This window comes from Camelina sativa, chromosome 18 (genome assembly GCF_030686135.1).
Source record: "Camelina sativa cultivar CO46 ecotype springtype chromosome 18, ASM3068613v1".
NCBI lineage: Eukaryota > Viridiplantae > Streptophyta > Magnoliopsida > Brassicales > Brassicaceae > Camelina > Camelina sativa.
This window is the reverse complement of record NC_141897.1, coordinates 16,400,466-16,427,749: the sequence shown is the minus strand read 5'-3', so window position 1 is coordinate 16,427,749 and position 27,284 is coordinate 16,400,466. Positions and strand designations below refer to the sequence as shown.

At 35.4% G+C, this 27,284-nt stretch overlaps 3 protein-coding genes, 1 long non-coding RNA gene and 5 pseudogenes across 9 annotated transcripts; 4 read left to right on the top strand and 5 right to left on the bottom strand.

The window, feature by feature from the left end:
- Window positions 1–703: 703 nt before the first annotated feature.
- LOC104761405 (uncharacterized) lies at window positions 704–2,842 on the bottom strand. Its single transcript, XM_010484481.3, has 8 exons — window positions 2,144–2,842; window positions 1,959–2,004; window positions 1,820–1,869; window positions 1,671–1,712; window positions 1,468–1,581; window positions 1,293–1,371; window positions 1,137–1,208; window positions 704–1,036 (listed from the first exon to the last, which is right to left on the bottom strand). The coding sequence occupies exons 1-8, from the start codon at window positions 2,755–2,757 to the stop codon at window positions 989–991; spliced, it is 1,065 nt and encodes a 354-aa protein (XP_010482783.2). The 5' UTR covers window positions 2,758–2,842; the 3' UTR covers window positions 704–988.
- Window positions 2,843–4,202: 1,360 nt separating this feature from the next.
- Window positions 4,203–5,043, top strand: LOC104761404 (uncharacterized). The gene is made up of 3 exons (XR_763180.3): window positions 4,203–4,376; window positions 4,581–4,664; window positions 4,779–5,043. It is a non-coding gene; the product is annotated as an uncharacterized LOC104761404 (long non-coding RNA).
- Window positions 5,044–5,233: 190 nt separating this feature from the next.
- LOC104763439 (RNA-binding NOB1-like protein) lies at window positions 5,234–7,416 on the top strand (annotated as a pseudogene). The gene is made up of 5 exons (XR_015588279.1): window positions 5,234–5,561; window positions 5,644–6,475; window positions 6,566–6,734; window positions 6,841–6,951; window positions 7,038–7,416. The product of XR_015588279.1 is annotated as an RNA-binding NOB1-like protein (transcript).
- A 1,540-nt stretch (window positions 7,417–8,956) lies between these two features.
- LOC104761403 (E3 ubiquitin-protein ligase RMA3 pseudogene) lies at window positions 8,957–10,343 on the top strand (annotated as a pseudogene). 2 transcript variants are annotated; one of them, XR_015589018.1, is made up of 2 exons: window positions 8,957–9,118; window positions 9,427–10,343. The product of XR_015589018.1 is annotated as an E3 ubiquitin-protein ligase RMA3 pseudogene, transcript variant X2 (transcript). The 2 variants fall into 2 exon arrangements; XR_015589017.1 differs by having other exon boundaries at window positions 9,042–9,246.
- A 166-nt stretch (window positions 10,344–10,509) lies between these two features.
- LOC109130499 (uncharacterized) lies at window positions 10,510–12,267 on the bottom strand (annotated as a pseudogene).
- A 343-nt stretch (window positions 12,268–12,610) lies between these two features.
- On the top strand, window positions 12,611–14,030 carry LOC109130498 (uncharacterized; annotated as a pseudogene).
- A 1,780-nt stretch (window positions 14,031–15,810) lies between these two features.
- On the bottom strand, window positions 15,811–19,346 carry LOC147922975 (uncharacterized; annotated as a pseudogene). The gene is made up of 13 exons (XR_015589015.1): window positions 18,837–19,346; window positions 18,536–18,648; window positions 18,388–18,444; window positions 18,089–18,184; window positions 17,936–18,006; window positions 17,614–17,656; window positions 17,393–17,473; window positions 17,231–17,290; window positions 17,089–17,139; window positions 16,881–16,978; window positions 16,728–16,776; window positions 16,582–16,626; window positions 15,811–16,489 (listed from the first exon to the last, which is right to left on the bottom strand). The product of XR_015589015.1 is annotated as an uncharacterized LOC147922975 (transcript).
- Window positions 19,347–19,397: 51 nt separating this feature from the next.
- Window positions 19,398–23,682, bottom strand: LOC147922974 (MLO-like protein 11). Of its 2 annotated transcripts, none has more exons than XR_015589014.1 (16): window positions 23,122–23,668; window positions 22,793–23,021; window positions 22,633–22,690; window positions 22,299–22,534; window positions 22,095–22,211; window positions 21,856–21,916; window positions 21,531–21,625; window positions 21,338–21,412; window positions 21,151–21,236; window positions 20,993–21,058; window positions 20,884–20,924; window positions 20,620–20,790; window positions 20,489–20,524; window positions 20,323–20,390; window positions 20,168–20,228; window positions 19,398–20,090 (listed from the first exon to the last, which is right to left on the bottom strand). XR_015589014.1 is itself a non-coding variant. In XM_087499479.1 (16 exons), exons 2-16 carry the CDS (start codon window positions 22,937–22,939, stop codon window positions 19,668–19,670), a joined length of 1,725 nt encoding a protein of 574 aa, XP_087355605.1. In that variant the 5' UTR covers window positions 22,940–23,021; window positions 23,122–23,682; the 3' UTR covers window positions 19,398–19,667. The 2 variants fall into 2 exon arrangements, 1 of the variants encoding a protein (XP_087355605.1); XM_087499479.1 differs by having other exon boundaries at window positions 21,009–21,058; window positions 23,122–23,682.
- A 1,426-nt stretch (window positions 23,683–25,108) lies between these two features.
- Window positions 25,109–26,762, bottom strand: LOC104761399 (CBS domain-containing protein CBSX5-like). The gene is made up of 2 exons (XM_010484477.2): window positions 26,286–26,762; window positions 25,109–26,195 (listed from the first exon to the last, which is right to left on the bottom strand). The coding sequence occupies exons 1-2, from the start codon at window positions 26,627–26,629 to the stop codon at window positions 25,298–25,300; spliced, it is 1,242 nt and encodes a 413-aa protein (XP_010482779.2). The 5' UTR covers window positions 26,630–26,762; the 3' UTR covers window positions 25,109–25,297.
- Between the last annotated feature and the right edge of the window lie 522 nt (window positions 26,763–27,284).

Genomic DNA, 27,284 nt, shown 5'->3' with positions numbered 1-27,284 from the left:
TCATTTAACCGCAGATCAAACTGATTTGTACGAAAGAAATCTTTTACCAACGCCACCAAATCTCCTTTTAGAGAAGGCCAAAACCTTTGGAAAAACAAAGCTGTCAGTCCATCAGGTCCTGGAGTTTTCTCGGGTTGCATAGCAAACAAAGCTCTACGGACTTCAGATTATGTGATCTCCCTTATCAAAGCCCTATTCATGCATTATGTGATTAATGGATGAACTTCCTGGACCATCTGTGAAACGCCTCTTACATCAGACCGCTTAAAAAGTTCCGCAAAATATTTTGATGCAATATCCTCCATACCAGTAACTGATTCAGTCCAGGTGTCGTCAGGACCAAATAAGCCAAAAATCCTATTTTTTGCCCTCCGTTGTTTCGTGGAAGCGTAAAAAAAATTTGTATTTTTATCACCAACCGGTAATCAGAATTTCCTACTCTTCAATGTGTTTTTTTAAGTTGGGACATTTATGTTGAGTCTAATAAAATAATGGTTGGGGTAATTTTATTTTGATTCCGAGATTTTCAATAATCTTCAATGTATGAACAAGAATTTTGTAAAGGTTAATAATATTATTTAGTACGTTTTTAACCATATCTAAACTAAAATAAAAAAGTGTATTTGTTAAACTGATTAATGAACATTTCACTTGAATAATCGACTGTCTACAACGATAAACCAAACGCTAAGACCGATCCATCTAAACCGAATAGTGGAACGCTATACCAATTAATAGTCATCTAAACCGAAAAATAGGATACATTGAACCCCAAACATGTTGACTCTCTATGACCGACTTAGTCAAAATTGGGGCCAGCCTATGATAGTCATAAAACAATAATCCAAAGCGAAGAAAACAAAATAGTATCATGCTTAGGGATCTAGGAGATAAAAGCTTTAGTGCTTTTTTGATCGTTATGTTACAAAAGTTCGAACCTTGGAACACAATTTAGAGCTGGTAAGAGAAGATAACCAAAAACTCCACATCACATAGGAACATCTGGATCCAACCTTCTCTGTATAGCTGCTGCTCCCTGCATGTGTTTCAAAAACGTTTACATCAACAATGAGTTTGAAAAATGAAAGTGAGGATGATCCAAATCACTGAAAGAAATTAGGCTTTTTGTATCGAACCTCCATGTCCCCAATCTTGTATAAGTAAACCATTTCTTCCTTTAGCCGAGCTTGCTCTTTCATGGCTTGTGCCTGCCATTGATTTATTATAGTCAATCACATAAGTTTTGTGCAAGCAAGAAGATGAATGGCAAAGGATTCAAACAAGACACTGACCATTCCGCCTTCCATTGATCGCTTTAGAGCTAAAACTTCTTCTTCCTTCTGCCTTTCGCGTACTTCCTGCATCTCTAGCCTGAAACAAGCACAAAGAGACATGCCTTTTAAGCAACTCATCCCACAGTATATTTTATTAGAGACTGGTCATGTAAAAGTAAGAATCTTTTGTTACCTGCGTTGTTCCTCATCATTGAACACAGTACGTTCACTAATCCCAGCTTTCTTCAAACCCTTTTTCATCTCTTTTTCCAACTTTTGTCTGTAGTACCCATCAATGTCATAGTATCTGCAAAAATATCAGATCTTTGATCAACAACAAATCTCAACCATAAGTGTTCAACAACATTCATACATCCACACAAGAAAGAAGCTTACTTCTTCGAAGAAAATGTACCAGTGTTGTGATCTTCCATAAAACTGTGAAAACAACATCAATCACACACAACATTTATCAGAATCAAAAAGAGCTTCATATGAACACATACTCAGGAGATGAAATCTAAAACAAAAATCACAATACATACTCTTTGAACATCTTCTTCTCTTCCCAAGGTGGCAAGCTTTCCAAGTTAACCTATTGGTGCCATAAACAGAGATACCTTAAGATTCATCGATGTTGAGTTCCAAACCAAAATAGGATCTCATATAAGGCTATAAAATTACCTCTTTAACTTCAAGCAACCATGCTGTGAACTCTGGTCGTTTATTCCTACACACATGAGTGATCAACAACTTCAATATCTAATGTATACAATCCAGGCTCGACAACATTGTAATGCTGGCTAAAATATAATCTAATAGCTCAAGATCTTCCAAAACATGAACACTAAGAGACAGAGAAGCTTTACCACATATCAGTTTCTCTGATGATTCCATACTTGCCCCATGATTCAGTGACAGCTCCTTTCTTCACTTTCTCAGACTTCTTCTTCTTCTTCTTCTTCTTCTTCTTCTTCCTATCACCATCTTTATCAGACTTCTTCCTCTTCTTCTTATCTTTCTCTCTTCTCCTTCTCTTCCTCTCTCTCTCTTCCCTCTCTCTTCTCTTCCTCTTCCTCCTCCTTCTCTCATCTTCACTCTCACTCTCCTCAGAATCAGAATACTCCGACGAATAATCCGATTCCGATTCCGAATCGGAGCCACTACTACTCGAATAATCACGCCGTCTTCTCCTAGATTTCCGATCTGATTTCCTCTTCCCTTTATCTTTTCTACTTCTACGTCTCTCTTCTTCCTTCTCCGATTCAGAATCGCTTCCGCTCTCCAAACCTGATTCGGAACCAGACTCTTTGCCGTCTTTTGTTCTCCTCTTTGATTCACGGCGGCGACTCACATCTTTCTCTTCCCCTGAATCCTTTCCAGCACCGCTCGGTTTCTCTCTCGATGATTTTATCCTGTAGTCTCTATCATCAACGTCGCGTTTCGTGTTCTCCGGTGGAGAACCGTCGTGGTCTCTTCCCATCTCCGCTAAATCGCCGGCGAGTGCTTAAACTTGGCCCTAGATCGAAGGCCGTGATGAACCGTTTAAAAAAAATCCCAAAAGCCTGTGCAAATAATAGGACTTAAAATTTAAATTGGGCCGTAGTTGATGATATAGCCCATTAATAAGAATGTTGTGTTGTATAAGAGCCCAAGCGTTTGACGATAAATGAGCTTTATCTTCAACTACAGCCCAAATTAATTTTCTCTTTAAGAGTTCTTTACATATTTACAGTTACGTTTCGTAACTTTTTTTTTTTCTTTGCAGTCGTTGTGTAACATTTTTATTATCATAGACTCATAGTTTATATATCTTTTAATTTCGGAGAGATGAAATCAAGATATGATGATCAGATTATGGAGCAACAAAACGAAGAAATTCCACAGTAGCAAACTCCGGTAAGCCTCCGATTGTGGATCTGTCATGACAATTAAGTCTAACAGCTTCTCGCTTCTGAATTCTGTAACATATACTGACCATTAATAGAGACGCTCCAAATTTCGTTGATTTTGCTACTGGTCAAGAGATTTTGGCTATTGGTACCACCTCCAAGCTATTTCTACATGTCACATACTCACATGTCTTGACGAGCTAAAGTGACGAGAAGCCGAGAAAACGTACGAGAAAGTGTCTGGCTACCTCCAAGCTATTATATATATATATGTAATGTCTGGCTAGCCTAAGATTACACATTGTAATGTCTATATTCATTTTGAGTAAGAACGTACGAGAAAGTGTTGGTTATCGCATCGACAATTGATCAGACTGTTTTATGCTAAACCTCAAGGTTTTGTTCGAGAAAAATTGATGTTGGTTTCGTTCCTTTGGAACCGTACTAATTGAACCATCAAGCAAACAACATTATTTAAATCGGAAAGGTCTTCTGACCCATCTTTTCTTATATGCTAGCTGAGTGGAAATGATATTAGGCTTTTAGTTCATAAGATTATCTAGCTATATGGTTTATGTAACTTGAAAATGATTAGTAATGGCAGTTTAGAACACAAACGACATACGGAACACATTATGGGAATCCTACTACCGTACCAGAAAATATTTCAATTTATGAAATCCTTTATCTATAAAGCACAAGTCACTTCACCAATTAAATTTTGACAAATCAGAAAAATAAATATTTTTAGAAAATAATTGCAAAACATAAAAAAGAGATCGTGGCACAAAATAAACGATATATACTATCATTTTTCAGAAAAAGATAATTAAATCTTCTTTTTTTTTGACAATTAAATCTAAGTACTGTGAAAACAAATAATTTTAAACAAAAAATATAACCACTAAACTTTTGCCTTCTTTGTCGCCGTCTCCCTTACGAGCATCCCCATGTCTTGCAACCGTTTCTTGCTAATATATATTATTTCATCTTCTAAGCGATTTATTTAATTAACACTTCCAAATTTCTCACATTCGAGTCAGTCAGCTACTTTTTCTTCCGTCTGATTTACGCCATGGCAGATTAACAATTCTTACATTATTTTTGTAGCTTTCCCTTCTAGAATCAGAATTCATCTCGCTCTCCCTTCTCCTTAGAGATCATTTATATGGCTAAGAGAACGAAGAGAACTTTTGTAATTCCAATTAAGGTATCAAGTTTGTATCTCCGAGATTTGCATGTCTCTTGGTTTTGTGTATTTGTTCGGGGTTTCCGTTTTAACATCATTTTGCTTTATACTTTGTAAATTATTATAATTTCGTTCTTATCACATATTTTTGTCGATTATTAATTTGGTCTTCAAAAAGTGTTTGAGAAACTAACTGTGAGAAGAGACATGGTTTCGTTTTCACAGGGTTCCGTGTGAAACATATTTGGAAAAGAAAACTCTTACACAAATCAAATCGATAATATCTATGTCGTTCGTGACCTACCCAAGGTTATCAATTCTCATTTAGTTTTTAATTAACAATTGATGTCATAGTTTTAAACTTAAACTCAAGTGCTTTCTATATACTAACGATTTTGACTGTTTGATTTGTTAAAATTACAGTTGAAAGAAATTCGAGCCACACAAGCACAAGATGCAAGCCATTAATCCAAGTTTTTTTTTGAAGACTTCATTCCCGGTTTAAAATGTTGTGATGCATTTTTCAGTAATAGACTTTTGGTACATATGGATAATATGCTTTTTCATCTAAATTTTTTTTTTATCTAATGTGTTGATTTCTAATTAAGCACACTAATGTTCTTAAAACAAATTATATTTTAAATTTTATCGAATTATGTTTTTTTCCGGACGTAGTCCGGGCTTCGTACTAGTGGTTGAGTAAATTACAATTTTAAAACATAAATATGTATTTGGGCCTGAAAGAGGCCCATTTAAGATAAGTGAACAACAAGAAATGACGCTGTGATTGAGCAACCCTAGGGTTGGTTCTTCTTCTTCGCCCTCTCTATCTCTCTCTCTCTCTCTCTCTCTCTCTCTCTCTCTCTCTCTCTGTCTAAACGGCAAATAACGAAAGCAATCCGAAACCAGCCGCGATGTGGAGTTCCATAGTGAAGAAAGATCCTCCTTCAAAGCCTCCGAAAACGTACGGAGCTCCGGTCGGTTTGGTCGAAAACTGCAAATCCACAAAGGGGATATCTATTGCGGTTGTTGACGCCAACGTCATCATCGAAGGACGCCAGAGTTTAACCAACTTGGCCGAAAGATTCGTAACCGTCCCTGAAGTATTATTCTCCGAGATTCGTGACCGTGAATCTCTCCGTCGTCTTGACTTGACCCCTTTCACTATCGAAACCATGGAACCTTCTCCTGAATCTCTCACTAAAGGTAATACATAAACAACAAGTTTTTGTGTTTTTTATGAGTTTTATCTCTCTTGACACTGACTTGTTTTCTTCTGACTGGTTAGTTATTAAATTTGCTGAGAGCATTGGTGAATTGCATTCTCTCTCTCTCTTGCTGATCGCAAATTGATTGCTTTGACATACACACTCGAGGCTCAGTTTCATGGGACGAAACATCTCAGAGATGCTCCTATGCCGATTCAAACTGTTAGGGTACTAAAGAGATTACCTGATAAGGAATTACCTGGTTGGGGCTCTAATGTGGCTAACTTGGAGGAGTGGGAAGCACTAGAAAACGAGACCGACGAGGACAAATCAAACTCCTTGACCTCCAAAATCCTTCCGCTTCAAGACCTTGACATGAATATCATTACAGAGGATGAGCAAGAAGGTGAGAGGAACCAGATGCGATACCCGCCAAAGAAAACAGAGGTGAACCTTGCGGTTAAGATGGTAGTTGAAGGAATAGATGCGTCACAGGGCGAATACGATGATGAAGATACTACTGGTGAATGGAGACCTGCGGTTAGTAGCAGTACTCATAGAAAGTTCCTTAGGAGAAAGGCCAAGTGGGAACGTTACAATGCCTTGGCCGTTACAATGCCAGGGCACCACTGACCAGATGTCTAAAGACAACTTTGATGAGGACACGAATGCTGAAACAACTTTGAGCAATGGTGAGAATGATATTGAAGTCAAAGCTGAGGGGATCGATGTTGCTAGTGAGGCTAGTGATACCTTTGAGGCAGATGATGGTAGCAGCGAGCAGTCGTTGAGATCCTTATCTGAGTCTAGTGTAGCTTGTATAACCGGTGACTATGCCATGCAAAATGTTATTCTTCAAATGGGTTTGCGTTTGCTTGCACCCGGAGGAATGCAAATTCGCCAACTAAACAGGTACGACTTTATGAATCAGATCTTCCTTTCAAGTTTCTTTTAGCTGTGAAAGATGTCTTTCTTACACTTTATTGCGTTTGGATCTTCAAGGTGGGTCAAGAAATGCCGTGGTTGCTACACAGTAACTTCTGAAATGGGAAGACTCGCCTGTCCCAAGTGCGCTAAGATGGGATTTCTATATAAGGTAGCGTTAACGGTACGCGAGAATGGTACCATCATAGCTGGGCCTCTACCACGTATTACACTTCGAGGGACCAAAGTAAGTTGAACCACCGTTAAAACAGAGCATCTATCACTTTTAAACGAGTCATATTGTTATTCTGCTTTTAAACAGAACCCCATCGTCTTCTTCTATCTTTGTGCAGTATTCGATACCAAATCCTATAGGTGGAAGGGAAGGAATCACCAAGAATCTGGTTCTAAGGGAGGATCAACTGCCTCTCCGTTCCAAGACCAAGAAGAAAGCAAGCAAACCGGTTAGTATATATACAAAACTCAAATCGATGAGCTTGAATCGGAAGAAACCATTTTTGACTTTGATTATATTGTGTTGGTTTTACAGGGAGATGAGCATTTTGTATCAGACGATGTGTTCATGAACCATCACAGTAATAGAAACGCGCCATTGCAGCCTCCTTTGAGAAGAACTATGGCGATTTTAAGCCAGAAACGGAACCCTAACGATAACCATTACTCTCGTTCTATGCACTGATCTTTTTGTTTTTTCGCCGATAAAACAAGCAAGCATCTCCTTTACTTTTGAATATGATCATGTTCAAGAGTTAAATGTGTGTTATACAAAGTTTAGTGTTTGACCGAGAGGGTAATGCATGTGTGGGATTATGAAGTATTTTAGTACATCAAGATAGTGCATGTGATGATCAAATTTCATGTTATTTGGTTGGATTTATATATGGATTTATAAAGGATCAATTTGGTCATTGCAAAATTTAGACTTTAATTTCTATTTTGTTCTTTAGATTTTTAAATTATTGGCAATGACCATGAAAATCTATTAATTTATAGAGGTTTTAATTTCTGAATAATTATTAATTTATAGAGAGACTTTCCTAATTTGGTAAAAAAACATTAAAAATAAGATTTAATAGTTATAAATAATATTTTTATAAAATCAATTACAATGAAAATAACAATTATCATGTTTTGACAATAGCATTCAAAGATTTTTGTACAGTAAAAATATCAAAAATAAACTATAATAAAAAATTAATGTGTCGATAAATACATATATTTAGATAATTCTATATAATTACTAATTTATATTATTGATGGGACCATATATTTACAAACGATTTTCAAAAAATTATTATTTTATTATATTATTGAATAGTGTCCAAAATTACACTAGTCCCAACTTGGCAGGGGTGTCAAAATGGGTAGAAACTCATGGGTTTACCCTGTTTGTCTATTATTTTAACGGGTATGGGTTAAGTTTTTATACCTATATAAATAAATGGGTATTGATGGGTTCGTCCAATGGGTTTGTGGGTTTAACGGGGTAATCTCATTAGGGTTATGGGTTACTGATGGGTTAATCAGAAAAAACAAAATTAATATATATATATATATATAATATAATATAATATAATATGTATATATTAATATGTAAAATATCTTCTTTTTGCAACTAATATGTGGATATTAATATGTAGAATCTGATTGGATCATCTAAAGAAGATTCAAGTGTTTTTTTTTAATTTTAAATTAAGGATGGTTTTTATTTTAAATTAAAAATGACTTATTATTTTGGTCTTATGGATTTTTGGCTTTCGGATTTTAGGATGCTTTTTCTATTTTAATATCTATATATTATTTTCTTAAGCTTGAAAACTTTGGTTGGTTCTATAATTCTATTTTATATAATATGTTATGGATTTAATATTAATTATTTTATTTTATTTTCTTTATATATGGGTAACTCATATAACCCATTTAGCCATTGGATTTTCTATTATTGGGTTTGGCTATATAAATTCAACCCATTATAATAAATGGGTCGGGTTGAACCCGCCCACGAAAACCTCCAACCTATATGAGTATGGGTTGGGTCGGGTCGGGTTACCCATTTTGACACCCCTACAACTTGAAACTGGATAAATCTATTAATTTATAGAAGTTATTAATTTACCGTGTATTAATTTATTGAGGTTCTACCGTATCTTTAATCACATTACTACAAAAATTTAAAAATTATACCGGCATCTTAAGTATATATTTTTTTGTGTCTTCTGCGACATCATAAAAACGATCACGGCCAAAATTTAATATAGTATTATAAATTTGGTATAGCAATTCTTTATGCTGTTTGTAACAGATCAAAAAAATTTACCATCAGTTTTCAGCAGATTCTTAAATTTAGTTATCCACTTTAACGTAATATTTCTTCTCTTTTTTTTTTTCTGGTTAAATTGTTTTTTTTTAAACTTATATATTTAGGGTTTTTTTTTCCTTTCACAAAATGTGTTTTTATTGATACAAAATTTGATTAATTTTATAAGGTTAAAGACGAAGAAGTAAGAACAAGTCATCATCATCAATCATTCATTATCGTCGTGGTTGTCACTAAATCATCCTTACGCCTTCTCCTTCGCTAGTTTCGTGTTTTTTTTTTTTTTTTTTTGGGTAATCTTCGTCTCCGATACGATACGTTCTCTTCCTGCTAAGTTTGATCAGAATCCTGCCATTTCTTTAGGAAATTAAAATTTAGGGTTTTTTTTACCCTCAGATTATTGGAATTGGATTCGAGTGTGGTAAATGTAGTTTCTTGAATTCCTAATTTGAAGATTTTCCAAATCCACAAAGATCATATTTTTTTGCATTGTGATTTTGACTTTTCTGTAGGGTTTATATTTTATTGGTTCTTGTAAAAGTTGTGTATGCTTTATTCTAAATGACATGACTTTATTCTCTGTTTTACTCTCTGATTTCAGGATCTTTACTAATACTATATATCATGGAAGGAGACTTCTTCAGGTTTGATGCGCAACGAGCACACAGTGATGGTGGGTTTGTACTGACACAGAAGCCGAATCTCATCACAGTTCCAACTGAAGAAAGTGGGTGTTTTGATTGCAACATATGTTTAGAGACGGCACATGATCCTGTTGTGACTCTCTGTGGACATCTTTTTTGCTGGCCTTGTATTTACAGATGGTTAGATGTTCAGAAATCATCTTCTCCTTCCATTATCCAGCAGCAGAACTGTCCTGTCTGCAAATCTAACATCTCTATCGGTTCTTTGGTTCCTATTTACGGAAGAGGCATGTCTTCTTCTGAAGATACGGTTATTATACCTCAAAGACCCGCTTCATCATCATCATCATCATCATCATCATCCCCTTTGAACAATCTGATCAGTTCAGCTTCGTCTCTTAACCCTAGCTTGCAACATCATCATCACCTTCAAGCTCAGTCTCCTCGTCATTACAGTGGCTTCACTGCGGCGACGGAATCATCAACTGATCTCGCTAATGCAGTCATGATGAGTTTCTTGTACCCAGTTATTGGAATGTTCGAGGACACGAGGATGTTTGGAACGTTTACAAACACTTTGGCTCATCCTTACCGAAACTCTCGACTCGTCAGAGGGAACAACAACCAGAGGATAGTGCAGCTAGAGAAGTCTCTACATCGGGTATCCATCTTCTTCCTTTGCTGCACTCTCCTCTGTCTCTTTTTGTTCTGAGTCACTACTTGTTTATTCTTCTAGCTCTCGTGTTTTTTTTGTACAGTCTGTTTGTGATCATGTAAATAGCTGTGCTTGGTCTTGAGCTGTATAAGCCATTGTTTGTCCCCTGTTGTATTTGCCTAAAAACTATATATATATTCATACATAGTTGTGCATGTATCTCCTCGGCTTGAATTATATGTATGCTCCAGAAACAGGTTATGATATATATGAGCATAAGTCCTTTTTTAAAATTGGGTCTTAGGATGGAAATACATGGTAAATATCAAACAAGGTCTTAGTATACATCAAAACATGTGAAAAGACAAATGGAACATGAGGATGATTAAATAAGATTTGGTAAGAGATAGAGAGGCCAATTGAGAGACATAGATGAAGTAAACTGGTGAACTTTTTTGGAACCGATGTCGTACACACCGAGACCATAGCCAATGTAATATATAGAGTTAGGCTTAAGTCCAGGATATCGGCTTGCCTCAACACATAATGTCTCATTGTTGCCAAAGAAAATGCAGAGATCTCCAATGTCTTCAGTGTAATAAGCGGCAATTTCTCCATTCGTTGTTTTTGTTCCTAGCTTAAACACCATAAATCTCTTGTTTCTGTTGAATATAATCTCCTTGTTCCCTTGGTCGTATGTCTCTACATACCTGCAAGAGTGCTGTTAGTTAATGTCATAGTTAGTTAGTTAATTTAGTTGTTCTGTTTGATCAACACTCACTGCTTAACAACAAAAAGTCTGCCACCGGGGGACTCAACCAAGTACTCTCTCTTGAAACACAAAGCCAACGACTCCCACTCGGACTGTGGCATCTTTGGGATGTTTCTCAAATGCAACATCGTATACCTTTTGTTCATGTTGAGGTCAAAAGAAAGCAAGAAACTTGCTGCTGCTATCACGAGGAACAACATTTGGTTTCGTTGGGAATAAACGATATCATAGTGGAGTTCGTGGATGTCGTCATTATAGATTGTAACCCATTTTGCGAGTGGTCATTACGCCTACAGTAATATAGCCGGTTGCCTAAGAACTTGACGTACACTACATAATCATTGTCTTGGTCTGGCGGATAGGATAAGGAGACATTTATGATGGGAGTGGAAGAAGTACGCATAGGTATTTGGGGCAGAGTTATAACTCTAAGGGACCCGAGATTGAATACGTCGCTTAGATGTACGGTTCCATCATGTTTGCTCATAAAAGCTATCCAGCCGCGCGAGCTCCCAATGACTCTTGACTCTTCGTACAACAACTTTGGAAATGACTTGTGGATAACCTCGATGATCTCTTCTTTACTCAGATCGAATAACTTGAAACTCATTATGATGTTTTCAGCTTCTGAAGACTCTCCTACTTTATAACCTTCAAGTATCATATACGGAGTTTGCTTCTCTGGAGATGAGGAGAAGAAACGAGCAGCCTTGTGATGATCACTCTCTTCTTCAACCTGTGATTGTTTAGAAAAATCGTCATAAGGCAAGGGGATACACAGCAAAACACATTTGTATTTTGTTGATAGCGACTAGTTAAAAAAAAAAGCTTACAGAGAGATTTGCGACTAGATTGAAAAGCAGAGACATTGTTATCCAAGAAACAACCCCCAAACTTTTTACAACTTGATCATGTGTTTATGTTTTCACTTTCACATTCACTCACGTCTTATGTACTATTTTAGACGTACTACCCAAGAAAAAAAAAACAGAAAAGAAAGTAAAGGACAAAACGCATCGTAGATTAATCAAATGATTAGTAAAGGAAACTTTTAACAAAACAAAGACAGAAGCAATTAAACATTACAAAGTAAATTCTATTTTCTTTTCTAAATAAATAGTATTGTAGTCGTGGAGTTTTTAAGGTGTATGTTTATATAAGTTGAAGACCCTAACAACACTACATGTGTTAAAGTTATATTCATGAATTTCTGACACATGTTATATAAACTTTGTTAGTGTTAATTTTAGACGTATTGTTCAAGAAAACAAAATTATCTTGTGATCAGCATTAAAATAAAATAACACAAAAGGAAATAAATTAAAAAAGCTACATTTTTTTCTTTCTATCAATTACTTGACAAAGAAACATATTTCAATTCACATTATTATATTATATATAACAAAATTAACTATGCATATGATTTTTAGAAGAGATTAGAAAAACAAAATAAACATTAAAAGTAATTTTATCTCTTTCTAAATAAATATGAGTAGCTTAGGGAAATTTGAACCAATATTTACATATGTCACAATTTAATTATACCAACACACATTATATAGGTGAAGTCTTACAATGATTCAAAATTGCGTCACGTGTCTCAGGAAAACATACCAACTTTAAAATAATGAGAGATATATAAGACATATATATACCAACTTATATAGATGATTGGGTATGTGAACATATATACTTGTAGGTAATTTTAAAAACAATGTCTCTGCTCTTGGGTCTTGTTGCAAAACATTATGTAAGTTTTACTTTTAAGCTTTCATGTCTTTTGTCGAAGCACATCATCAGTCTTTGTTTTTTTGTTTTTACCCATTGCAAAATCACTAATCCCCCTAAACATACCCAAATAATCACATGCAGGTTGAAGAAGGTGACACGGCCCGTTTCTGCTCATATCCACGACAAACCCCGTACATGCTTTTCAAAAATGAGTTTGTATACGACGAAGGTGGAAATATTTATACAAATTTCTATTTATTTAATCCAAGGAGTGAAAAAATCATCACGATTACTCAAAAATATTATCAAAAAGATTTACAGTTGCGCAAACTCGCCCTCTTTGGAACCTCACGTGGCTGGCAATTTATTTTTTGTGTGGATGATTCGATTATATATCTCACCAACGTGTATAATCCTTGGTCTTCAGATTCATCCACCAAAACCATTGCTCTGCCTCCATTGTTATATACTGGTGAATTCATTGTAGGCTCAGTTTCATTGTCCACTCCTTTTCCCGACCAGGACGATGATTATATAGTGAGTGTCAGCGTTTTTGGATCTAAACTGTATTACTGTATGCCTAATCGAGATTCAGAGTAGACATGTATAGACATCCCATTCTCCTGCGATTTCGACGCACCTCTCCTTTATTCTTGGAAAGACCAAATGTTTTACCTCCTCACTACAGGATGTGCCTACATGGCTGCCTTGGATCTCAAAAACAATAAGAAGCCTAGCTTCCTTCAAATACAGTTTGAGAACTTCCCTTTGATACCACAACACGAGTGGGAGATATTGGCTTCATGTCTACGGCGTGACTATATTGTTGAGTCGTCGTCTTCTGGCGAACGTTTCATTGTTCAATGGTACGTACGTAAGCCCACAATTAATTAGTTAACAATTAATAGTGCAAAAAATCTCATACATAAAAGTTAGATGCATGATATTATACTTTTGCCAAATGTTATATATATATATATATATATATATATATATGTATTTTTAATTTATTTTATGTATTCTGAAGGTACTTTATTCCGTATCTAGGGGCCTACAATGGGAACATTTATGTCTTATGGAAACAAATCGATTCATGGTGTTCAGGAAAGAAGAGGAAGAGGATGACAAAGTACTCCAAGGAAGCAAAATGATAGCTTATTATAACTACACAGAAAGTATTGGAGATCTTTGCATTTTCATTGGGCGCAATGAGACATTCTGTTTAGAGGCAAGCAAGTATCCTGGACTGAGGCCTAACTCTATATACTATGCTGGCCGTGGCTTTGGTGTTTACGATATCAGTAATAGAAGCGCCCGCGAGTATGACTTAACTGATTTTCCTGGTATGACCTACCCATTGTGTTTTCTTTCTCCACCTCTTCATTAGAGCTATAGGTTGATATCCTTTTAATGCTTTTCATTCATGTCTCAAGTAAAAGTGTCTTCGTCCATGTCAACATCTATCTATTTTCTACTTTATTACTTACAAAAATTGTAAAAAAAAAAAAAAAAAAAAACTTTGTTAAGACAAACATATTTTTTAAAATTACAATATATTTTAAAATTACAATATAAACCTAAACTCGAAGCAACAACAAACATTGTAATTTTGAGAAGGAGTGCGGACCCAACCAACAATATCGTCAAATAATGAAGGAGGTGAGAGATATCATGGTGATTAAAAAAAGGAATACCAAACTTCAGACGAAAACGAACAATCAAAGAAGATTACTAACGTGGAACCTCACGTGGATGATTCCATTAGTTATATTCCTCAGCGACGTGTTTAACCTTTGGTCGTCAGAGTCAAATAATATTGTTTAATTAAACTTAAAAAGCTTTTAAACTCATAGTAACACAAAGGTAGGTTAATAATATATAGTTTTTTTTTTTTTTTTTGACAATAGTAGGTTAACAATAGTTTATATACATAAGAAAAGGGCTTACGATTGTTGTAAGTTGTAGTTTCCCAGTCGTCCTACTCGGTGAACCCCCCACGTCTATTGTCTATTGTCTATTGAGTCTATCACTGGTCGGTCTCATGAAAGCGTTCGGTCGCTTTCCATTTTCAATGATACCCTGCTTCAAAATTAATACTTTAACTAGTATTACACCCCGTGCTATGCACGGGAGTATTTTTGTAAATAATATATATACCCCACAATTAGATGTATACGTAACTTTAAGGTTTATGTGGAAAAATGACTATCTATAGATAACATTAACATACTTTTCATTGATTAACCCACAATCCACAAACATACTAACACTTACGTTAGATTAAAGTTCAAAAAAGAAAACTTTACATTAATCTAAATTAGCTTTGTTTTATTAGAAATAGAGCACAAATCATTATTTTTGATAAAAACAAAGTACAAATATTAGTTTAGTAATTACCTGTTTTGATTCTTTTATAAGTATTGTTCGCTCTACCTGTCGTTCTATTCTTAATTAGAACAATGAGCAGTTTATGGCTTCTCATCATTCATTCATGACCTTACCTGCAAACAATTTTACAAATCTAATTAAAACAATGAGAAGTAAAATATCATACTGTAGCAAAGGCAATTAAGAATTAAAAATCACTTTGAAACAATAAAAACATAGTTAAGTGATCAAAATTGTTTTAGTCATTATTTTGAGTATAAATTATCTTTATACGTATTAATTATTAATGTATGCTATACACTTTATATTTGATTTGAGTGACATAAAAAAACTATGAAATACGCAAAACGACATGTTAAACTGGTTAAAGAATCACAGCGGCACATATTAATTTGAAAAATTAATGCAGCATGATGCTTCATTAAATTTAAGACTTCTCTAACAATTCATCAAAGTTAAATTTTTGTTTTTTGCGAAAAGGAGGTTTTTGAAAAGTTATCTTTAAAAAAATTTTATAGGCAAATATGATGGTTTTATATTGTATATATTTTTCTTAATTCTTGTTAGCATGATCACGTTTTAGTTTTTAACTGATTTTTATTAACTTAAAAATGTTTTTAAATCCTATGTGGCATAATATTATTGGGCATGTGACTTGTGATTTATAGTAGAAAGGATTTTCTTAGCATAGCTTATTAAAGAAACCAGAAAATTAATCAAATTATATCATTAAAACAGACTTTTCTATATATTTATAAAATCCTAAATAAAAAGATAAACAAACGAGACAAATAATTTTAATTAAAATTGATTACTAAATGTCTAAATTTGTTCCATTACATTTTCCTTTTTAATTTAAAAGCTACTCAAAACTGATGGTAAATTATTTTAATTTGTTACAAACAGCATAAAGAACTGTTTTACCAAATTATAATTTACACTCGTAGTCTCTGTGTGTCCATCCATAACAGAACCTTTCTTTCTGGTTCCAAATTCAACCAACTAAACGTAACATCTCAGTACTTCCATTTGTATCCAACTATGTTCTTCTTCCATCGTCTTTTCTTCTTTGAACTCGTTTCTTCTTCTTCTTCCTCTTCATCTACCTCCCTCTTACTCTTACTCTTCTTCTTCTTCTTTCCAGAAGACTCTTTCGATCTCTTACCAGGAGTATCTACTATCGGAGTAATGTCCCCGTTTGCAGTACTCCCTCTTGGGAACGAACCTTCTTCATCTTCTTCGAGCTCCCAATTGCAAAAAAGCCCGCCATTGCTTTTTCCATCAGTAGGCAATGGCTCTCCTGCTCCGGGAAGCAAGCTGCTGAAAGTGACGTCTCCATTCTTCCCTCTTTACGCTCTAACAGGATCCGGTCTGGTCTGATTATTGTGCCGAGGATGCTTCGGTTTGGTCCTAAAGCTAGGATCGCTTTTGCGTTTGTCAAAGTAGATAAGGCCATTCCAAAGGCTGACCGAATCTGTATATAAAGAAGCACTCTCTACTGAGTATATAAACATCCATCTTGAAAATATGTACTAATGTTGATAAACTAGAGAAGTGAAATAGAACCTGAAAGTAGTTGAATGAGCTCTTCCCAATGTCATTATCTGGTGTCTGATTATACAACAGTAACAAAAATAGAACCAAGTTAATCTTTTGTTCACATGCATTCTAAGTTCCTCGTTTTTACAAAACCAGAAGAGTTCGAAGCTAACCTGTGGATCCTCTATAGAGATGAGCCCTGGCCGGCCCAAGTTCAGGAAACTGGAGAGACAAAGACGAAAGTGAAGAACGTTAACAACCACGAAAAGTAGAGGTAAACGAGAATTATGTAAATGAAAACCTCCAATGTCAGTTCGTTTACTTACCCTTTGTTGCTCTTCGAAAAGAAAGAACCTCCCTTTTTGCAAGATACACCAACATCTGCGGTGTTTAACTTACGCCCGTAAAAATCAAAGAATTTTACCTACATTCAGGAAAAAGGATAAATTTTTAGCCAACAAATGAAGCCATGCAATTTTAAGATTTAAGAAGCCATGAAATTTAAAGCTTTAAGTCACAATGACAAAAGCATACCAATAGAACTCCCAAGTTATGCTCAGGTGCGCTTCGGCCATCCCTGAGGTACTGTTTTCATAGAAGAACAAAAGATAAGGAATGTCAAATTAAAGATAAAGTGAAAGATCCGGTAATGTAAAATCCAAGTAACCACTTTTACCTTGAGAAACGCAATGAGCATTGCAAGAAGTGCATATGAGCCAATTCCACCACTGTACACCTGAACAAAAACAGTAAAGACAATTTTGAATGTTTGGCATGGTGAAGAAGGATGATATATATTAAAAACAAAAAAAAAGCAGACTATTATGTCCGTGCAGACCTCATTAAGTTCTCTCTGCTGTAGAAATACTTTCAGAATTAGACATAATGGCCGTAGAGGAGGCAACTTTGATACTGCATCCTACAAAACAATCCGAGACTTGTCGTAAGATTACACAGATCAATATGATAGGCTGCTAACGAGTATTATTCAGCTGAAGAATCCCAAAGTTCATGCAAACTATCTGGGGCAACAAAATGTACTATCAGTTTATCACAAACCTGTATAAACTCAGCTGCCTTTGGTCCATTCTCCATATCAAAACTGCAAAGCCAATGATATACTTAATACTAGCTAAATCATATAATCTATTCACGAAAACGTCATTTGTGCATAAACCATAATCATATATCTGCTACAATTACAAGGCTTTCTAATCAAGCATAAAAGATTTTGTTGAGGATATATATAGTAGCATAACAGTTCAAAGTTTCTTCCATGAATTGCTAAGAAATCAACTAGTGTTTTGATTACAATTTATTTAAGAAAAAACCGGACTGAAACTAAAGTGAAGCTAGTAGGTAGATGGGAAGATAAAAAAACCTTAGATCAAATGAAATGTTGCTTTTCTTCTCAACGAACTTGATAATTGGTACACGAGCCTTAGCAATCACCTGAACCATTAGAGAGCTAATTATACGACATGATCACTCTGAGATACTGCCATATAATAGTAATAATAAAAAGTCAAAATACCAAGATATTCTTTGCAATTCCCCTTTGTGACAACGCCCTGGAGAGTGCGCGTAAACCTAGCTGTGGATTTGTGAGACCTGATTCCAAAATCACCACCTATATATACAGCAAAAAGGGATGAAGATTTAGACATGAAGATCTTTCCTGACACTAATCTATACAGCAACTAACGTCTAAGTATCAAAAACAGTATTATAATAACTCCAAATGGATGTGGAGATAAACGTTGTGTTAAGCTGCTTTAAGGTATTCTCGTTAATTATGTACACCACATAGTCAAAGTGGTGTCATACACTTACATCTATATCACTTGTTGGAAGATAAAGCCCTGTCCTGTATGACCCAAAAACCTCAACCTGCAACAGAGAGAATAAGCAAAGATTATAGATTGCAGTTGTTGAAATCAAACAATGCTCAAAGAGAGATTGAAGTTTCGAAAGTTTGTACCTTACAACTCGGCCAAATATACTTAATAACACTTGACACACTCGCCACTGCCGCATCACGCTCAGCTTTCTCTGCTTGTGTTGGTAACAGGAAATCACAGAAATCTACTATTTCTGCAACAAATCAAGATCAAAGCTTTCTCAACAAGCTTCTTTGTGAAGATACAACACCAAAAAGCAAAATCAAATACCAATCAAAGCTTCTCACTTTCAACAAAGTAATCGAACTAACAAGAACCTAAATTTAATAGCTACATATTAGCAAAAGATTCAAACTTTTGAATGATATTGAGCTTCATTACCTTTATGCAACTGAAGCATTGGGATCTTAGAGAAACTATTCTCACTAAACCAATTACTCTCCAATCTAGGTTGCTCAGCTTCTTCATCTTTCTTCCTCTTTTTACTCTTCTTCTTCGACAACGACGCCGCCGCCACCACCACCGGGGTTACAGGCTCGACGTCGTTCTCGTTACTCCCGGCATCAACGTCCAGTGAGAAGAAATCAATCGTAGCTGATTCAACCGGCGCTGTGTCGTCTTTGAAATCTGAAATCTCTTTGCGGAAAACAGAGTATTGATGAGACTCGTCATGAACTGGCGGAGGAGATTGATTCGAATCTGAGAAACAGAGTGGTGTAAGAGTGTCGTATACGAAAGCTTGAGCTTCCGTCTTAGCAGCAGGAGACTCCTCCATTGGAGATTGACGGAAAGCTAAACTTTTGGGGGGGGGTTTAGGGTTTCGAAGCCGCCGGGGAGATGCTAAAAAACCTTAAACTTATGTCGGAATCGAAAGAGTGAATTAATTCATTTAGAAAAAGAGAAAAATAAATTTACTATTAAAAAAATATAAATTTTTAGAAATGCATAAAATGTTTATAAAATTTAAATTAAGTTTGGTGTTTTTTTTAAAATTTGTATAAAAAATAAGAAGAATAGTTTTTTATTTTTATTTTTGGTATCAAAATATGAAGAAATTGCTATTATAAAGTTTTACACTTTCCAAATGTAAATGTTAATTTTTTTTTTAATTATTACATCTATGTACTATAAGAGTACATGTTCATATCGTTGTCTATTAATGAAATTAATCCTAAGAACTTATATATCCAACTAAAAATGTAGTATATCATCTCATAACTCTCTTCTCACTGGCAAGGAAGACGATCTCGAGAGTGGTGGTTCTATAGGTTCTGATCTCAACTCTGTGTTCGTTGGTGAAGAAATGGAGAGCCAAGGTCGAAGAAGAGGTGTTCCAACTCTACTTGAAGTTTCATTAGGTACAACACAATCACCACGTGGTTGGATTGGTTGCATCTCGACTTCAGTACCTTGTTGTTGTTGTTGTTGTTGCTGTTGTTGTAGAGAAGTTTCAGTAACATCAAGAACTTGATGATCATATTCTTCGATAGATGCAACCGTGCTTGTTTCTGTTCTAACAGTCGAATCATCGCCATATATGCCATGCCTTCTTTTCTTTCTGGTTGCTTTTCCCCAACCTCGAATCGTCTCTCTTATCCTCTGAGGTATCAGAGCTGCTTTATAGTTCGTTCCCATCTGCAAATCAAAAACAATATTTCCCATTATATGTCTAAAGAAGTTTACGGAACCTTTCAAAATTCGAAACAACCAACCTGAGTGACTAGTGCATAAAGTGGTAGTGTGCTGTAACTGCAAAGAAACTGTCCAGCAAACCTACAAATAGGAAGTGAAATAAGATTACACTATAAAGCAAAAATGCACAACAGTCTTGAGGCTAAACCGGGACGAAAAAGAAGGGTTTAATTACCCTAAAAGAAGTCTGAAGTAAACAAGGTAATGATTCTTGAGGAAGCAAGAGCTGTACCCAAACTGCCACTGTAAGAAATATCAAGAACAAATGTATTGTAATTTCCAAACCAAAATCTAAAGTCTGCAAAAAAAGTATATATCGAATATGTGGTCAAGTGTTATACCCAAAACCAGAAGAACGAAGCCAGTTCAAAAGAATTCTGTTGGAAATGGAAAGCAACTTAGCTGTTAGTTTTTTACCAAGACCGAGTAATTGGTTTGGTGCAAAGGTAAGTCAGTAAATGTTTTAGCAAACCTGGAACAGAATGAAGTGTATAAGGGACAAGAGTAGCTCAGGTTTATTGAACCAGAAAAGTTCATCGCGAGGTCTCAGCTTCACTCCTGAAGGATATTCAGTTAAACCAGCATTCTCCAATGCCAAAGTTGCTATTACGTGTTGCAACTTAGCACCAACCAGAAGAACAAGCTGATAAAATGGGAATGAACAAAATATTACTAAACTATAATGTTTACTAACATGATACAAGAAAGCAGAAATGCTGAAAAATGTAGTTCTTACAGTAACAGGAATGATTGCTATCCAGAAATAGAGATTCGATCCTGCAGTATCAAGAGGCAAGGTTTAAAACTAGATTGGTTACTCATAATTTTACTAAAGGAAAACATACCTTTTAGTGATCATACCTTTTATGTTAAAGAGCATGAAAGCAACTACGAAACCCCAAAGCGGCCCACTACAGAAGATCAATGAAGCATAAGTTGTATTAATGCATCCATTCATATTGGATATAGCAAATAATGTTTCTACAGGCTAAGGTTAGCTCACCTCACACCAACAATCTTTTGGAACTCTTCTTCCATAGAACGAATCATATAGCTGTGAAAATCGTACTTTAATGTGAGGTGGTGATTCTGCTCATAAAACAAGAACAAGAGACAGTAGCAACTATAAGTAGTTATAAAATGAGAGTTGAACCAGTAAACGTTGATAAGGCCTAGAGTATATCACTGACCACAATGAATCCCTTGCGGAGAGTAAGATAGTCAGAACGAACAACAGAACGACCGAATTGTCTGAAGAAACATGTCTGCAAGCACAAAACAAAGACATAATAGTATATATTGGAACCAGCTATTAAAACAATGTCTACTCCATGATTTCCAAAAAGGTAAAAGAAAACTAAAGGAGCTAAAAAAAGACTTTACCACCCATATAAGCAATCTATTCTTGGCCACAGGAGCTGATGAATGATACTGAACAAAAGTTGTTTGCCTTCGGAATATTTTTTCCCGTACCACAGCTGCCACAAACACACAAATACTCAATCTTTTCCCACTTTGAGAGATGGACATTTATTGAATATTCAAAGCCTTAGACCACATCCATGAGCAGAATACTCATCATAATGCTAACGAAAATTGTTACAGCATGACAAGTATGCCACTGTGAATGATTAGTAACAGCACTTCATCTGTGTACTTGTTCTATTATGGATCAGATGGAACATGTAATCAACCATTTAGCGCTCACCAGTTAAGCAATCGTGTCGATCCATACGAGCTACATCTTCCCAGATCCTCCAACTATGAATCTGGATAGAGAAAGCAGGGAAATCAAAACTGTTAATAAGAGAGGTTCTTCCCAATTCAAAACAGAGAAGAAAGCACACTACCAAACACATGATACACTGAAATTTCATATAAAAGTATTTGTGGATAAGATTTGAAGTGAAAAGAGAAGTTCAGCTGAAAAAAAAAAACAGAAACTACCTTGACAATTGCAAGAATCATGGTCAAGCAGCTGTAAGTGACATGTGTAACTGCCATTATAAAGATGAAACGATGCAACTGTTCAAGGCCTTCATATGAAACAAACGGCTCATGCCCCTGCGAGAATGAATTTAGTCAAGTCTCTGACCAAACAGACTCTAATAATGTTAATGCTAAAAGTTTCAGTCCTTTTTAAGTTTGAACCTCGCTGCAAGTAGTCTGTTTTATGACACCCAACCTTCTCCTAAAGATGTTGAAAAAGAGAGATTTTGTTAAGAGATTCCGCTTAACAGTTGAACCGCTTTCGAGCTCCTCTTGGATCTCAGATCGTGTACACGGAACAAATCTATCATTGTAGAAACTTGAAGGGACACAAATGTTGGCTATTGTACTAGAGGTAGCTGTTAGAACAAGTGATATAAACCCAAGCAGCATCAACTCTGTCAACAACAAAAAAAAAAACCATTTCAGAACACAATAAACGTTTAGGAAACCAAACAAAAGGACCATTTAAGATTTTGGTTTATAACAGCAAAACCTTCTTTCATCTTCTCTAATGCAGCAAACATAGGTTTCCTCTTTGTCTTCCTCAACCACTATGACAAATAAAAAAAACACAGTAGTAAGAAAGCTGCTGATAGAATTGATTCAGGAGAAGATCAAAATCACAAAAAAGGAGGAGACTTTAGTTTACTCACAGTACTAAGACGATAAATGGAGCGCTCAACGATCAAAGAAACAACAACGAAGACAGTCAACACAATAGCAACAGACCAAGTAGGCGACAATGCCAAAGATCTCTCGTTTGAATCTGCTTCGTTACCATTTTCTTCTCCTTCTCCCATTTTTTTATTTTTTTTTTATAAAAATCTGATTCTTTCACACACAAACAAAACAAGTTCCTCCTCTCTTTTACCTAAAACTCAACTGGAATTTGCACAAATGCAGAAAAGTTTCAAAATTTTGGGAGGAAACTCAAAAAAAACAAAATCACATTCCTTGATTCTAACAAGTTTAAAAATCTAACCTTTAGAAACCCATCGAGCTGTTCTTGGTGAAGACTTCACCAATCGGAAAGGCCAGAAATTTTGAAACTTTTTTTTGTTAAGATTTGGTAGACTCCTCCAAGATATTTGGAAAAAGCTTAGGACTTTTAAATCCACCGGAGCCGATCACCGGAGAAACTGGGGTTGAGAGAGAGAAAATACAAAGTCGTAGTCTTTGAGAAATCAAAGAACTGTAGAAATCTAAAGATTGTTCTTTCTGGTCTCTCACTTTTTAGTTCATAACTTCTTCATGTGCAGACAATGGTTCTGTGCAAACTGAAATATATTTTTTCTGATTTATTTTTTTTGAGCCGACCAAACTAAAAATAATCATTAATGTTTGACAAGAAAAATAAAATTGGAAAGGGAAAGAGAGAAGGAAGATTCGACAGGATGATAAACTTAGGCACATGATCTGATTGATACTTTCTCGCTTTCGTTATTTGTTTGTACATAACAATTTTATTTTACTCGAAACTCGATAGTATCGTTTTTAAAAAAGTTGATTAACAAAATAATGACACGATTAAATAAAGCTGTCTAGTAGTATCCCAGCTCTTTAAAGATACTTAGCTGGAAGCTTACCTAAATGTAATTAAATGCATTGGGAGTATGAGAGAGGTCTTGAAAGTGACAAGTCCCACTACTATATTTTGTTAATTCGTTAAAGGGTGTTAACAATAGTATTATTAAAAAAAAAAAAAAATGATGTAACCGCTTTTATAGACGAAGATCGAGTGAGTGTGTGACCACAACATGCGAATTCTAATATTTTTTAACGAGAAAGAAAAAAAAAAGCGAGAATCCGCAAGAGATTCCGAGGATGGCTCCACATTAGTCTTTACATTTTCAAGATTTAAGCCATACGTGTGCGTGTGCCAGTAGTGTGTGTATGCATCATATCATGCATGCACCCAAAAACAAACATTATAGTAGTTTTCTTTCCTAATCATCTCGTTGATCTTTTAGCGCTTTTACTAAAAAAATTTCTTTCTTTTTTGCAAATGTAAGAACATTGATCATGCAAACAAAATCCTGAAAATGACATCTTAGAAAACTGTGCATCGTTCCAACACAAAATCATTATATTCGACCTAATTACTTGCGCTTAGAAAAGTCAATCAAGCCAACTATTTATGCATCGTTCTCATATTGAACACCAAAGGATTTTTATCGAATATGCCCAATTTATATATCATATAATTCATCCACATTACCTAGCTAAGTCATGCTTTTAGGTTTGTCTTAACCCTAAGATGCATGCACATCGCCATGTATACATTGCTGTCACAAGATGTAAATCTTCAGACGGCTTTTAATTATTCTAACAACGTTCACTCTTTTTTTGTGGCTTTCACACTCACAACGAGACGAAGACACACGAGATACACATTTAAAAACATGTATACCAAACCAAATGTACGATTTAGATATAATACCACGTGGTGTTTGACCAACAGCGTTATAAGCTGCAAGCTGTACAATTTATCATTGACTGGCCCAAATCTCAGGGCCATATTTTAAAATTGTGTACTAGATAGTCAAGTGGAGTGTGTGTAATTAGTAATTACAGAGAATCAATCTTTCATTTTCTTCCACCAACATCTGCTACTTTTGTTTCAATATGTCACTGTTACAAAGTTTTTGGACACGCTATAACAACAATGGATTTTGAGTAATTCGATTTAGACGTGAGGCTCATCAAGTTGTGGTTTCGTTAGGGTTTTAGACGTGAAACCCATATAATTGCAGAAATATACGTGCTCAGTGCTCTAACTAACTAAACTATATTACATTTTTACTGATTCAAATTGTACAACTCTACAACCTAAAATATATACATAATTTAAACACAAGGTCTTGAACTAATCTAACAAATTTCGGATGTGTTTACTTCTTTGTTGTATGCAATCCAATTCATGAAAAAACGAACTGAAATGGTCATCATAGGTCTGAAGATCAACAATGTAAAAAAACTAAGAACCATAAAAATTTATAAAAACCGAAATTTTTTTACAAGATCTTTTGTCTTATATATGGCATATTTCACCATAAGAAAAATCTTATTTAAAAACAACAATTCTTGTTGCTAAGTTTCAGTAATTTCTAACAAAAAAATCAAAATAATTAATACTGAAGAGTATATCATATGATGAATTAGTTATCACCATCCAAAAATTCCCTAAACAGTTTGAAAATATCAACAAAAGTAACCATACCAATCAAACAACCATCTTCATCAACCACCCACACATAACTCACTCTATGAGCAATCGCTTGTATCATCACTGCCATCAACGAACTCTTCCGGTTACACACTATCGCCACCGACTTCCTAGCCATCCTCGCCGCGCTACTCACCGACCTCCCATACGACGACGTTCTCATCCTCCCCGCCGGAGACGACTCGTCATCCGATGAAGACCCCGAGAACGACGACAAAGAATCAACGAGTGAGATCAGTCCAACCATCCCTTTATCTTCCAGACGATTCCTAACAACTCCGACTAGACTCTCCGGCGGACCACTACCGTCGATATACGTCATTAAGTCTCCAGCAGAGAGTGTAGCAACCGCTGCCGCCGCGGTTTCATCGCAGCAAGCTAACGTCATAGGCGAAATCTCACCTATCAAAGCCATACGTTGATCTTCTTCTTGATCACAACCTTTATCAACTACAGCGACAGAGACATTGTCCAAGATTGCACGAGATACGGCGGAGACGGCAGAAGCGGCGGAGGAGTAATAATCAACGGCGAGAATAGTGTGTTGTGTACTATTGATAACACCGAGATCGGAGATAGGAAGAGACGGAAACGGAGAGAAGACACTAATGGAATCGAGAAGGAATCGGATTATATCTTCTTGTGTGATCCAGCAGAATTGTAGGCCGTTCTTGTGTGTTGTTGCGGTTGTGGCGGAGAGTGAAACGACGACGTTTCGGTTAATCAGAAGCTTCTGTTGTTGTCTTCTCTTCGTGATTGATGATCTTGTCTGAATCGGAACAATCAGATTCTGTGCTCCTTGTATTATCAGATCAATAGCTTCGATCAATCTTGAAAACAACAAGAACACAAAAAAGATTAAATTTATAATCTCTACGAACGATAAAAACAGAACACAATGTATAGATTTTGTCCCTTACTTGCAAGAAGAATGAACATGGACGACGAGGGAACGAGATTTGGGGATAAGAACAGAGACAGATGCGTCGAAAGCAGAGGAAAGAGACAAAACATTGCTGTCGAATTTTGATAGGTAACAGATTACATCAGCCATACAGATCTTACCCAAACACTCGCACTTGTCGTTACCATCTGTTTCCTCATCATGGTGGTCACAGCTCCAGACGGTGAGGAATGGTTCGTCAGAGGATTTGAGTGCGGCGATGGCGTCAGCTACGGTGGCTGTAGCGACGGAGAGACAACGTAATGGTGGCTTACCGATACAGAGATCAGATACCTCGTGAGACAAAAGAGTTAATGCCATAAAAGAAAGATTAGGAGATTTGTTTTTGCAGAGAATGTGAAGGAGAAGATGAAGAGAGAGAGAGAGAACAGAGAAAGGCGGAGAGTAGTTATAAAGAAGAAGAGAGATAGGTACGGTGTTGAAGTACACATTAACACAAAACTACTTGGTCTTATAGTTGTGTACAGATAGGTTATTTTTTACCTTTTTGTTTTTTTTTTTTTTTGTCGGTTGTGTTTATTACAGGTAGATTTTGTTTTCATTTTTACTATAATGTTTGGAATTTAATTTTGATGTACAAATGGTGACTAAGAACATTTTAGATATTTATTTTTAAATTTGTTATATATTACTATTTTTGCATATTCATTCAATTCAAGATTAGTTCAACAATGACACCAGATTATATTACTCAACTACTGATATTGCTAGATTTTTAATGTATTTTACTATTTTTCAGAGAAAAAATAAAGAAATATTTTTTTAATACAATGGTCTTAGTTTATTCTTTTGTTTTTGGGTTGTGGCCTTCTCTCATAGGTCATATTTAAATGGTAAGTTTGAAATGAATGAAATCAAAAGATGAATATAAGTTATAAAAGAATATATTACATTTTCCATTTACATTATAGCAGATGAATAATTGTTTGTTCTTAATATTTGTTCATTCTTCATT

What these genes read in the sequence shown, in the direction of transcription:
- LOC104761405 (XM_010484481.3), bottom strand. Translation starts at nt 2,757, where the DNA reads ATGGGAAGAGACCACGACGGTTCTCCACCGGAGAACACGAAACGCGAC. An exon ending in GGTTGCTTGAAGTTAAAGAG is followed by an intron (nt 1,870 to 1,958) that starts GTAATTTTATAG and finishes TGGCACCAATAG; the next exon opens with GTTAACTTGGAAAGCTTGCC. An exon ending in AATGATGAGGAACAACGCAG is followed by an intron (nt 1,372 to 1,467) that starts GTAACAAAAGAT and finishes TGCTTGTTTCAG; the next exon opens with GCTAGAGATGCAGGAAGTAC.
- LOC147922974 (XM_087499479.1), bottom strand. Translation starts at nt 22,939, where the DNA reads ATGGGAGAAGGAGAAGAAAATGGTAACGAAGCAGATTCAAACGAGAGA. An exon ending in TACACTTCATTCTGTTCCAG is followed by an intron (nt 20,525 to 20,619) that starts GTTTGCTAAAAC and finishes CATTTCCAACAG; the next exon opens with AATTCTTTTGAACTGGCTTC. An exon ending in TTTATGCACTAGTCACTCAG is followed by an intron (nt 20,091 to 20,167) that starts GTTGGTTGTTTC and finishes TTTGATTTGCAG; the next exon opens with ATGGGAACGAACTATAAAGC.
- LOC104761399 (XM_010484477.2), bottom strand. Translation starts at nt 26,629, where the DNA reads ATGGCATTAACTCTTTTGTCTCACGAGGTATCTGATCTCTGTATCGGT. An exon ending in CATGTTCATTCTTCTTGCAA is followed by an intron (nt 26,196 to 26,285) that starts GTAAGGGACAAA and finishes GTTGTTTTCAAG; the next exon opens with ATTGATCGAAGCTATTGATC.